The sequence below is a fragment of the Neomonachus schauinslandi genome, chromosome 2, assembly GCF_002201575.2.
Source record: "Neomonachus schauinslandi chromosome 2, ASM220157v2, whole genome shotgun sequence".
NCBI classification, from domain to species: Eukaryota; Metazoa; Chordata; class Mammalia; order Carnivora; family Phocidae; genus Neomonachus; species Neomonachus schauinslandi.
The window spans coordinates 144,621,155-144,634,071 of record NC_058404.1 but is presented as its reverse complement, the minus strand read 5'-3'; the positions used below and the strand labels follow the sequence as shown (position 1 = coordinate 144,634,071).

At 38.1% G+C, this 12,917-nt stretch overlaps 1 protein-coding gene and 1 pseudogene across 1 annotated transcript in view; one reads left to right on the top strand and one right to left on the bottom strand.

Annotated features, from left to right (window-relative positions):
• MTHFD2L (methylenetetrahydrofolate dehydrogenase (NADP+ dependent) 2 like) overlaps positions 1 to 12,917 on the top strand; it is a 132,610-nt gene that overhangs the window by 94,632 nt on the left and 25,061 nt on the right. Inside the window, exon 9 of the mRNA XM_021702357.1 lies at positions 11,744 to 11,869. Coding sequence (XP_021558032.1) covers positions 11,744 to 11,869 — 126 coding nt within the window. The remainder of the gene's footprint in view (positions 1 to 11,743; positions 11,870 to 12,917) is intronic.
• LOC110591452 lies at positions 9,010 to 10,039 on the bottom strand (annotated as a pseudogene).

Genomic DNA, 12,917 nt, shown 5'->3' with positions numbered 1-12,917 from the left:
TTTCGTTTTCTAGCTGGAGTCCCTCTGTCTTTCCTAAGTGTTAGTCTTTTGAAATCCAGGAGTCAGAGAGTAAGTTCTTTCTTCTCTGTTCTCTTTCTTGTCTGTATCACTTCTCTGAGTCAATAAGCACCGAGGGTCTCAGGCACTGCTTGAATGCTTAAAGGAGATGTGTAGCATAAGCCCTGACAGCTGGCTTTCCTTTTTGTAATACAAGTGCCTAATAAATAAGGCCGAAGAGCTTTGATTACAGAGGCATCCATTTCAAAGATGTCTGTCTCCAGTAAACATCTCTCCAGCTGCTAGATATAAAGAGCCAGGCTGCCCCTCCCTGCCAGACTTCATTGTTTTAGAGATCTTGATTGTTTTGATAACTGACCACTTGGGCTGCTTGTGTTTTCTCTTCCTGTGCCTTAAATTCCCACCCTGAACCGCAATAAAAGCAGAATCCCAGGCCCGTGCACTCTCTCCCTACTGGTTACCTCACTGGGTGCCCCGTGGTGTGCTATGTAATATCCCGGTCATATAAATAATAAACTTTTCTTTTTCTCAAAGTTTCCTGGTGGTTATTACGGACGCTGTCTTATAGTCATAATAAAAACCACAAGGGCCGGTCCAGCCACAGTATTGGTTTCCAATAGGCTGAGACCATCACACAACGAGGCGGGAGAAGGGAAGGTCTAGGACTATAGACAAAGGGAATTACAGGGATTATCAAAAAATGGTTTGTGTTTCCTGAATATCAGGTCTCATTAGTATGCATTTTCTAGACTATCTGGCCTTTAGGAGCTATATCCTTAAAGCAGAGGAATTGGACTCACTAGTTTTCAAATTTGACTGTGGGGAGCCTGAGGGGCTGTTGGCTGGCTGTAGAGCACCCCCCAACCCCAACCCCATCTTCTCTTTGCAACTAGTACATTTCTCCTTGCTTTGATCATGTTACATACTGAGCTTGGTAAACATTTTTCCTTTAAAGAAAGGGTGAAATAATGTTTGAAACCCATTCCATTTGACTTTAATACTCTGTATATAGGCATGGTGGTTAGTAATATAGACCCTTGCCTATTACCCCCACGACCTCCAACCTCTACTCATGCCTCAGATACACCACTGTCTATTTGAAGGGAACAAGGTTTGGTTGATGAGAGGAAGAAAAGAGAAGCATGCATCCAGCCCCCACAAGTTCACTGGATTTTGCAGAGGAAAGATTCAAGGCAGAAGCTGATAGAACTACCCAAGAGTGATCCTGTGAATTTCTGAGAACAAAGGGATTCCATACTCCTAAATGATCCAGTATGGCACAGAGCAGGACCCTGCTGGCCCTCAGCTCTGTAAGGAACCTGGCACTGTTCTGGCACCCCAAAGATTAGAAGCTTTGGAGGCATCCAGAGATTGTCCGTGCTATGGACAATATATTCTAATGATACACATCATAGCCAAACAAATACCTGATAGGAACCAAAGAAGCCAGAGAAAAAGAAGATATGCTCTGTAGTCATTGCCACTGACTCACTGGTTTATAAATACTTCTTGAGGATTCCTAGAAATAACAGGGGGACTTCTAGGGGAAGACCCTGCAATATAGGTTCTATTTAGCTGGGATACATTTAGCCATCATAGGACTGTCTCCAAAGCAAATAAAGCTGAAGAAAGTTTTTCTAATCTAGAAGAAAACATACACATTCATACAAATTCCACTGCAATTACTCTTGTTATTTATGTAGTAGGACAATTTCCAGCTGAAGGAGTAATCCACCTGAATAAGCATTTCCACGGTGTCGCTTTTATATCTGAACAAGAGTTCTGGTTTTGTTCCCAGCCTCACCTCTGACTCACCATTGTGAAACTAAGAAATCATTTAGCCTCTCAGCACCTCAAAATCTTTCTTCTGTGAATGAGGATAATGGGTAAACCTTCTCTTGCTTCACTGAATTGTTGTGAAGTTTAATTAGATAATGTTTGCACAGCCCTTTGAACTCTACTAATTAAATTGATGTGTAAATATGGTGCTTCCTTTTATCAGGATGCCTTGACTGAGCCATTTCATAAAGACTTAAAGATGACCATGATAGGAGGATTCATAGGGAAAAGATTTTTTTTTTTAATTCACGTGAACGCAATTCTGAGATCGTCAAATAGGCATCTGAAAATACCCAGTTGGAGTTCTAATTAATAGGGGTAAGGATATGGCCTCATACTTGCTCAAGGGGTAATGGTTACACCTTCATATCAGGGTAAACTTAGCACCTAGGCTGTACTTACTGTGCTCTGTGTGTGCTTTAGGTATTGGCATTGTTTTGTTTTCTTTTTAAGATTTTATTTATTTATTTGAGAGAGAAAGAGAGAGAGAGAGAATACAAGTGGGGGGAGGGGCAGAGGGACAAGCAGATGCCCCACTGAGCAAGGAGACCGATGCGGGACTTGATCCCAGGACCCTAGGAACATGACTGAACCAAAGTCAGACACTTAACTGAGTGAGCCACCCAGGCGCCCCATATTGGCATTGTTTTTAAGGTGTTATGTTTATTCATTATATTTTACTAAGACAACACTGGTGATTTATTTCATATCTGTCATATAAGGAATCACACAATAACAGGTTTGCAGTCACCTAATAAGAAAGTCATAACTTTTGAAGTAGCGTGATTCAGTGTAGCTCACCCATGGGTTATTAGCCTACTTATCAATCAGAGAGATTTCCACCCACAACAGAGAAATCTTAAATAAATCAGAAATCCTCTTACTAAATTTTCTGATGAGAATAGTTCACCCTAAAATAATTATCCCAATTATTTCTGAAAATGTGTTTTAATAATAGGTCTTTTTTTCTGTCAGAAATAAATTCATAGATGGATTAATTGGCTTGGGGAAAAAAACACAAGCCTTCCTCTATAAACCTGCCTTGGACTTTAGTGTGTAATTATATTTGTTAGCTAGAATTTTTTAATGATGATATCATAATTATGTAGCAATTAAATTTCACATGTTACTGAATATCCCAGAATATAGAATTGAAATGTTTTATCAGGAACTTAGACAACTGATATGAGAGTTTTGAAAACTATTAAATATCAAGGTGGGAGTTCACAATGGCAAATACTTCTATAAAATCTAATAGCTAGTTTATTAAACTTGTAATGTTTCTTCTGTCGTATGTACTTCAGAAATATATCCACTGCTGGCCCAGCATAACATAAAAGCACTTTGAAGTGTTAGAAACTTCAAATTCAGCTTCTGATTCCTATCTTCTGAAATGGATGTTCTGCCCTGACTCTTCATCTGAATGAAAGAGGAGGTTCCAGGGATTCTTTAGGCCCTGGTTGAGGGCTTATGAAAAGTACAAAGTGCCTTCGTAAACTCTGGGCATAAGGGCCCGGATAGGTATAGTGTTGATATTTTCAGAAGAAGGCAAATAAGTATTGATTATTATGATCTAAAGGGACACAAAAGAAAACAAAATACAGATCTAAAACCAAAATATATTGCCTCAGGAGGCACAAAGACAAAATAGACCTTGAGCTTGCTGCTATAGGGAAAGGGAATGAGTATTCTTTTTATGTCTCTAAAATTCTGAATGCATCTATATTACCTCACCCGTTGGGGTTTTTAAGTAGGAGGATAAATGTTCTAAGAATCAGTAAATTCTCTATTAGTTTTAGTCTAACTTTAGCTTATTTTAGAAAACAAACCTTTCCAGGTTTTGGAAAATCTTTAACACTGGCTTTCAGCTCAGAATAAGACTAGATCTTAAAACCAAAGCAGTTTTCCCTGTTCTGAGGGAGATTTAACTTTGCAAGGTAACTGCACTTTGGGGGGTTTTGGCCAGTCAGGAGGGAAAGGAACAGCTAAGAAAGAAATGGCGGAAATAGTTGAGGGAGGAGGAATAAATTGGATGAAGGCTATTAGGGTTGTGCTGAGACTTGGAGGAATCTAGAAGAGAGACCATTTTTAGGTTTTTATCTTTTGTTTGCCATGGCCAAGACATCTTTTAAGGGAACAGTTTTGGAATATGAATACCTTTGAATACTTCCTCAAAAACATTAAAAAATGCAGACCACTGGCTGGGTAGAATTTTATTCCTTTAGGTTCTAAGATACCTCTCCAATGAACACTTTTGTTCACCTCAAAAGTTCTTCAGAATGGCTATTATAATTCTCAATTATCCTTGGTGAAATGATGCCATCTACAAAGGTAGTTATAAGAATCTGGGATATGGTATAAACACATGTAAAGAACAGGAGTCTGTATCAGAGGGGAGAATGGTGTTGGTTTTAGACTAAGGCAAATCCAGGAGAGTCTGGGACTGGTCAGTTCAAAGTGCTGTTTGTATACCTTCTGCCTCACACCCCCCAGTCTAATGGCTGGCCCGTCTCTAGTTGCAAACCTGACCAATTTGTGGTTCTCCCCAGACAGAAAGGTTTGGGAAGATTTCACAGACAAAACAAAGCTCTTGTTTTATGAAGAAAGTTTTCATAAAATTTTACTTAGTGACCCGAGGCACAGTTTTTCTATAGGATTTCTATAGATATCTATGGGATTTTCTATAGGATTTTCCCAAAGTTCAGAAGACACTCTCTGTATTTCTCAGTTCTTAGGGCCAATTTGAGGAATGGGTTTATCCAGGTTACTCATATCTCCTCCCTGGGAACTTCTCCCATATAGATATACAACAGAAATGACAGGGACATAGGCAAATTTCATTTTAAGTAGTGAGACTGATCTCTACTAAGGATAAAAGATTTTTAACTGATTGAGTAATCAAAGGATTCCTAAAAAGGGTTCCTTATTCATAGAAGACAAAATAAATTCAGCGTTTGGGGAGCTTTAATAAAAGAAACCAAAGTTCAGACTCAATACCAGACTTACCTCATCATTCCAGTGAGAGAGACCAATAATAACTCCCTATCCCAGCAAGAGGCTCAAGGGACCATAGAGGTACCCGTGGTTTCTGAGTTGAGATCTTGAATCATGGCCAAGAGTAGTTATTGATGAGATCTTCATGGATCTCCAATATTGTTGAATACTAGCTCTCCTTAAATACCCAAACAATCCATTGATAAAACGATCTGAGCTTATAGTTACAGAAGCATGGGAAAACACTGTCTTGGCAGTCTTTTAGGAGGAGTGGTGTCCTGGAGCTTCCTATGATCATCAAGTCTGTAAAGGTTGATTCTGAGCATCTCTTTCTAATTCTGTGTTCAGTTGATGTCACTTGCTATCTTGAAGTCCCATGGTAGGAGTATTTATGCCATAGAAGAGTATTTATACCACAGAAATCACCAAATTCCACAAATCAGGGATTTCCCCCCCCCAACCCCCAGAGAGCCAATTTACCATAGTAGTGTCTTGGGGTGTAGAAGCAAAGTTGGGATATTTAGATGTTGGAATTTGTTTTAAGGCAAGTCTTTTAATGTGGAGGCTTGCTTAGGATTGGGTAAGGAGCCTAATATATAAGTTTAGGATTGGTGGGTACAGCAAGGAGAGGATTTTGAAGCAAGGATTTTCAAGAGTCTTGGAAAACAAACAAGTCATTTGATACTATCTACTGAAAAATCAAACAATTAGATGTTAGTTAAAATGAGTTTTTAACAACTTCCCAAGACAGTGAAATTATTCACAACTTCTATCTTTCTAAGCAAGAGTTTCCTGGAATAATAGTCATGTTGATGAAGACAGTGGAAGAGTAAAGTCATATTAATGTATACAGTAAGCTACGTGGGTGTGGATGGTTTCGGTTCTCACATACAATGCTTGAGCCTTCAAATTATATAAGAATTAAGGATAGGTTTCCATGGAATTATCACAGCAAAAAAAAAATAAATAAGTAAAGCTCATAGGAAATAGTTATTTGAAATCACTATTCATGTTCAACTTTAACAAAACATAAAAAAAAACCCCTCTGACTCCACATCCTAAAGCATTTAAAACCTATTGGTGTTTAAATATTTACCAGATATTTAAATAGCTTTTAATTCTATTCCACTGTTATCAAATAATAAGAATTTAAATATATTCCATTTATATACTTGGGGAACTGAATACATCATGTCTAAGGAATATCTTTTCAGTGTCTTTAAAAATATAATTAATGAACAACTTTATACTTCCAATCATTTGCCTCTACAAGACAACAATGTAGATGGATGATTTAGAGTATTAAGATATTTGAGACAGATTTTGTATGTCCATTTGCTATAATTTCAGCATTAAATACAGTTTGTATTAGTTCTTTCTTTTCTTTAGTAGAATGATAGGGTCAGAAGTCTGCAAGGATCAGAAATGAAATAGTTGAGAGAGAAAGAAAAGAACATTTGACTATGCAAAAGACAGTGTTTAAATTATAGAAATGGGAGGCATTAATAACCTTCCCAGATCCTTCTTTACCCGATTGTGAATATTTCTAGTGAGGAATAGGGCAGTATACAGTTTCTCTTTGTGGAGCATTTTCTTATTCTTAAAATATTCTCTGTAATGAGCTGAAGGCTATTCCTTGTGTTCCCTCCTTTCATTCTTCCTTCTGAAAACATTTCGAGTAAATCTACTCTATTCCGTTTAGCATATTGATGACACTACCACAATTATTGGGTTTTGCTTTTGTTTTCAGTTGTTTTGTTTGTTTGATTGTTTGTTTGCTTTGTTTTTCCTGTGATAGGCCGCCTGAGTTTATTCAGTCATTCTTCTATTTCAGAGGTATTCAGTGTGGGGACCAGTACTGGTCCACGACTCTCTTATTCTCTGGGAACCATTGGTCCACAACGAGATAAGGTGCTGAGCCAGAATATAAATCAACATACTGCTTCCTTCACTGAAAAAAACCTTGCTATGAAAAAAGAAAGCTAGCTGAATTAAACAGTGTGTTTAGTGAGATAGTTGTTTTACAGTGTGGCATGAGCTTGTTTACCCTGTTGCAGGCTGGTAGTAAAGAGTTAAACCAACTAGTTTGATAGTTCTTGCTCCGTATGACATGAGTTGTAGATCCATTCTAACCATTCTTCTCTAGACCAGCCCCTAGAATACAACCAGTGCTCCCAGAGAGACTCTGCGGAAAATATAATGGGAAACATTATATCCTTATATCTGGACACTGTCTGTCTTAGAGTAGCCTAATAAATGTATGTATGTATGTATGTATGTATGTATGTATGTATTTATTTATCTTTTAGAGAAGGAAGTGGGGAGGGGCAGAAGGAGAGGGAGAGAGAGAATCTCAAGAAGGCTCTATGCCCAGCATAGCACCTGACACTGGGCTCCATCCCACAACCCTGAGATCATGACCTGAGCCAAAATCAAAAGTAGGATACCCCACTGACTGAGCTACCCAGGCGTCCCTAGTTTTTAATGAATTTTTAATCAAGTACAACTCCTGGTCAGAATTACACATTTATCTCCTCTTAAATTCTTCTTGCTACTTATAGTCCACCATTCCAAAGTGGGCTACCTATTAACTATTCTATCTGATTTTGTTCATTTACACATATAGGCTATGCAGCTACTGCTGTGTTAAAAACCAAAACCAAAACATCTCAATCACTTTAAACAGCCATCTTTTTTTTTTTTTTTTAAGTTTCTCATGAGTTTGTGTTCAGCTGGTCAGTTATGGTGACTTTGGCTCATTTCTTCTGATTTTGACTGGGCTTGCTCTAGCATCTGCCTTTAACTGGTGGTTAGCTAGAGTCTAGTCTAGGATGGCCTCAGCTGAAATGACTCAGCTTTCCTCCACAGGATCTGTATCCTCCAGTAGGCTAGCTTGAGCTTGTTCTCATGGCTGTCACAGGGTTCTAAGAGATATAAGAAGAACACAAGACCTCTGTAAGGATTAGCCCCGGCATAGGGTAGAGCAGAGAAAGGCAGAAAATAGACCTGGAGGAGAACAAAGATGAAATAACTCTCATAGTGCCAGTGTGTTCTTCCAACTTCTTTATTAAAAAATTTGAAAATGGCACCAACAAATACTTTTCATGGAAGACCTCAATAGACCTTCTTAGAGATGGATTGATCAACAGTTTTGGAAAACATTATTTAACTATCCATGACTGTACCAATGGGAGCTTTTATCCAACCCACATTTTTCCATGATGTTAATAAGGGTTTAGTGAAAAATTTTGTCAAATTTGATGCTGCAATTAAGAAAACATCCATAGGTTTCTGAACATAAACGATCATCACTGCATTTAATTATAATAGGAAAATATTAGAAAGAGTTCAGGACTGTATAACTTATGGTAATCCATATAATAAATAATTTCATGTGGGTTTTAAATTTCAAATAATTGATAAAATGGGAAGATGCTCACAATTTAATCTTAATGACAAAATGGTAGGATACATAAACACAATATTAGCAAAGTTATAGGTATTATATTTTATATCTAATATATAAATATTTTAAAATCCTAGAAAAACAATAAAAATATACTTACTATCTTTGAATGGCATGATTATAGTGATTTTTATTTTCATCTTAAATTTAGATATTTTCTAGATTTTCTGCAATAGCCATATGTGATGGCATCCTTAGGAAAAAAAACATGTATTTAAGGTTTTTCCATTTTGTAATTAAAATCAAGCATACATTTCCCTCTATTTTGAAAATTGTACATTTGTTTATTGCCAGTCTGATATTCTCTGAGAAAACATAATGAACAACTATAATTGGGAGGGAAATTTGGATCTTTCTCAAAAGCCTAGTAGCTGGATTTTAATAACTATTTCATCAACATTTTTATCTTAAAAATATTTCCTGCAGCTATAATCAATGTATGTTTCCTTTTTTTTTTAAGAAAAGATTTCCTTTTATTAACCATCTATAAAACTTCCACCTAGATCACTACCCTTTCAGAGCTCTTTAGTAACTAAGAGCAATGGATAAAATCCATATAACAGTTCAGAAAAGTTCCCATCACCATCAGTTCAGAACATCTGATTCACAAGCTTTGATTATTTAAAAAGAGTGATTAGAAATTAAACACCACAAATAAGATTTTTTATTTGTCACCATTAAAAGTCTGAATTTTAAACAGATTCTTGGACTGGTGGCTCATATCCATCAGCTCATTCAATCTTACCACTGGTCTCATCCCAGTCACTTTTCCAGAACGACTACCTTCACCATGAAGCTCCATGAGCTTTCCCAATTCAGACTTGGGCTTCTTCAGCATTGTTACTTTTCTAACAAAGAAAGACATCCTGGAGTGAATAAATAGACTGACAAGGCTTTTCTATGTCTTTTCTGAGGCTATCTGGAATCAATTTATTGGCCATTTCTTTCAAGTGCCTGCACTTCTTGTTTTCAGTTGTTTTGTTCGTTTGATTGTTTGTTTGTTTTGCTTTTCCTGAGATAGGCTGCCTGAGTTTATTCAGTCATTCTTCTATTTCAGAGGTATTCAGTGTGGGGACCAGTACTGGTCCACGACTCTCTTATTCTCTGGGAACCATAGGTTCCCAGAACCTCCCACAAAATCTTTGATTTTCCTCCCACTGAAAAGTGGACTCTCTGTCCTCTTAAATCCAAGTGGATTCTGACACTGCTTAGTCTCCATCATCTTTTTCCGAATTTGGGGTACCTATTGGTGCTGAGCATAAGAGGTCTTCTGAATCTGATTGTTGTGTTTTTTAGTAAAACCAACACAAAGTAGATGAAGCAAATAACCATTGGTAGTCTTGACATCAACATGAGCTTCAATCATGGTCTGCCAGTTTTCGACCATGGAGCACATTCTGTCATGGGTAAGATCCATGCCATGGAAATTAGTCAGGCAGTTTTTGCCCGGAACATCCTCAGTAATTAGCTTGAATTTTCTGAATGCAATTTCATCGTTCTACAGATCAGCAAGGCTCACTTCAAATGCGCGGCCCTTGAAGCCATCAGATCCTATTTTGGTTCTTCGAGTTCTTGTAACTAATGTTTTTCCAAAATTTCTTGTGTTAAACATAGCTGGCGCTTTCACATCATACCAATCTTTCCTTGAAAATGGATCAACCATTTTCTTCTTGGCTCCCTTTTGCTGCCTTTCATAAGGTGCTTGTTCTTGCTGACTGCCATGGCGCTGCTCAGGGAACCAAAAGGCTATGTTTTTTTTTTCTATTGGGCTCCAAGAAGAAACAGGATTATGACTATCTTTAGAACAATACTCAATATCTATGCTAGACCTGATAAAAAGGAAGAAGTTCTATGGGCTAGGTAAAAAAGCAAGAGAAAAACCATTATTTCAAACATTGATGCCTCATTTGTTATATTATTATGTGGCTGGGGAACCTATCAGTTAGCTGCATCTATTTTAGCACTGACCATTTCTTTATAGCCTTTTAATTCTTACTTGTACTAAAAATCATATGTCAAGGTGACATTTAAGCCATCTGGAATGCATAAATGGATAGTTTAAATGTAGAAGAAAGCCTCTGACCACACAACATGTGTCTTTTTCTTGCAAGGGATGCAGAATGTGAAAATGAGTAAATCACCTCCTAAACACAGTGGTGGGAGAGTAAAGATGGCCACAAAATCTTTGATTTTCCTCCCACTGAAAAGTGGACTCTCTGTCCTCTTAAATCCAAGTGGATTCTGTCACTGCTTAGCCGGTAGAATATGACAGAAGCGATACTGTGCCAGCTTCCAGGTTTCAGCCTTGAGCTACTGGCAACTTCTCTCCCCATTTCTTGGAACACTCATGCTTGGAAGCCAGCTGCCAGGAAGCCCAAGCCACAGGAGAGGCCACACCTGTGTGCTCCAGCTGATAGTCCCAGCTGAGCTCCACCAACCATGAGCAGCAACTGTAGCCATGTAAGGGAGACATCTTGGACTGTTGCCATCTTGGACAGTCAGCCCAGCCACATCTTGGGATGACTCCAGCCTCAGCCACTGTCGGATTCCAGCTATATGAAAGACCCAGGGAAGGTCCATCCACTGAGCTCAGTCAACCCACAGAACCGTGAAGTGTAATAATGAAGTGTTGTTTAAGACACTAAGTTTGGGGATGGTATCTTAATAATTAACAAAAAATAATTGGAACATTAACCATTGTTAGCTGGTACTGTCATACTTGAAATAAAGTTTGAAAATCGTTGTAGAAAATGAATGGTGACATAAGATCTCTGTAAAGTTATCTTTCTAACTGCAGTGGAGAAATAGTGAATAGAGCTTAGTATATCTTATACCTTTCCAAGTCATATACAAACATAATGAATCAAAGAAACCAAGAAAAAACAAAAAGAAAGCCCAAGATAACACTTCATGTTTAGAGTCGATGTGATACCACCATGTGTATGGTACTTTACCATTTACCACAACCCTGAGAATTCGAATTATTATCGTCTCATTTTTTTTTTCTTTTTATTCATCCTCCCTCTACTCACGCAACCCTTCTTTCTCTCTACCTCCAATTTCCAAATAGTTTTCATTCCACCAAACCTCAACAGGAGCCTGTTTTATGTCCATAATGTCCCCGTGCCATTTACAGTGCATGAAACACAAAAGGATGCTACTCCAGTGGGTACCCATCAGGAGAAATCTGGTAGCAATCTCAGAGGTGAAAGGGTAAATCCAGGTAGGATTTTATGCACAGAAGCCACCATGTGCTGCCTTTGTTCTTCTGCTTGATTGGAAATGATTAAGTGCAGTTGGTCTCTTCCTAGAAACAGTGTATTTTGTACATTTTTTAAAGCCATGACAACAAAACATTAGATATATAAACCTTTGTTATGGTCAAGGATGAAGTTGAGGTATTTTCCAACTCTGTTTTGCTTTCAGGTATTCCAAAGTTGATTACATCTGATATGGTTAAAGAAGGTGCTGCTGTAATTGACGTGGGTATCAACTATGTCCATGACCCAGTGACGGGAAAGACAAAACTGGTTGGAGATGTGGACTTTGAAGGTAATAAACTATATCTCTTTTGATGAGTGAAGAAAATGAAAGAATCTACTTTGCATGTTTTGATGGTAGAAAGAGAAACTTCGTATTCGATGCAGGCATTATTAAGTTATTAATCATTACACCTCTTTCCTCTGAGGGAAGAGAGTTTAATCACTCACATATTTCTAACCTTCCTTCCTCCCTTTCCCCTCCCTCTCTCTCCCCCTCCCTCCCTCCCTTCTTTCCTTCCTTCCTTCATCCCTTCCTTTCCCTATTCCTTCCTTCCTTCTTTTTCTCCTCTCACTTCTTGGGAGGAAAATATAATTACACCATTAATATTTAGGTTTTTTTTTAAAGATTTTATTTATTTATTTGACAGAGAGAGACACAGCGAGAGAGGGAACACAAGCAGGTGGAGTGGGAGAGGGAGAAGCAGGCTTCCCGCCGAGCGGGGAGCCCGATGCGGGGCTCGAACCCAGGACCCTGGGATCATGACCTGAGCCGAAGGCAGACGCTTAACAACTGAGCCACCCAGGCGCCCCAATATTTAGTTTTAAGATTAAATTCCTTATAATGCAGGTTTTTAGTGAAAGAGTTCAGCTGGCCTTCTGTACCAGGAATTATTTTGATTTTTTGAAGTGTGTCTCTGTACTTCGCCATCCAGGCTACATATTCAGCCATTCACTCTTAAAGCCAGAAGGCATCTTGGGATGTGTTTGCTAATCCTAACAATATGTCAGATCTAGAGAGTTACCCGGTTAATTCAAGTCAACATTCTCCACTTGTGTTTTAAAGAGGATGAAGAAGAGGAGCTGGGTTAGCATTTCTATGGCCGTTGAAGGAGATAAGGCAGCAAATGTGTAGTAACAAATAATTCTAACTCAATGCCTTATCTCTACTGAGCCCCTGCACAGATAGTTTTAGATGCCTCACCCCTAATCCAGTTTTACTTCCAATATCTTCATCAGATACTTAGAGGCATTCAGGTTTTTAGTATAATCTCGGAATCTTAGATGTCCAATAAGATATGAACTTAGTAAAGTAGATGGAGGTATTTTCATATTAGAAA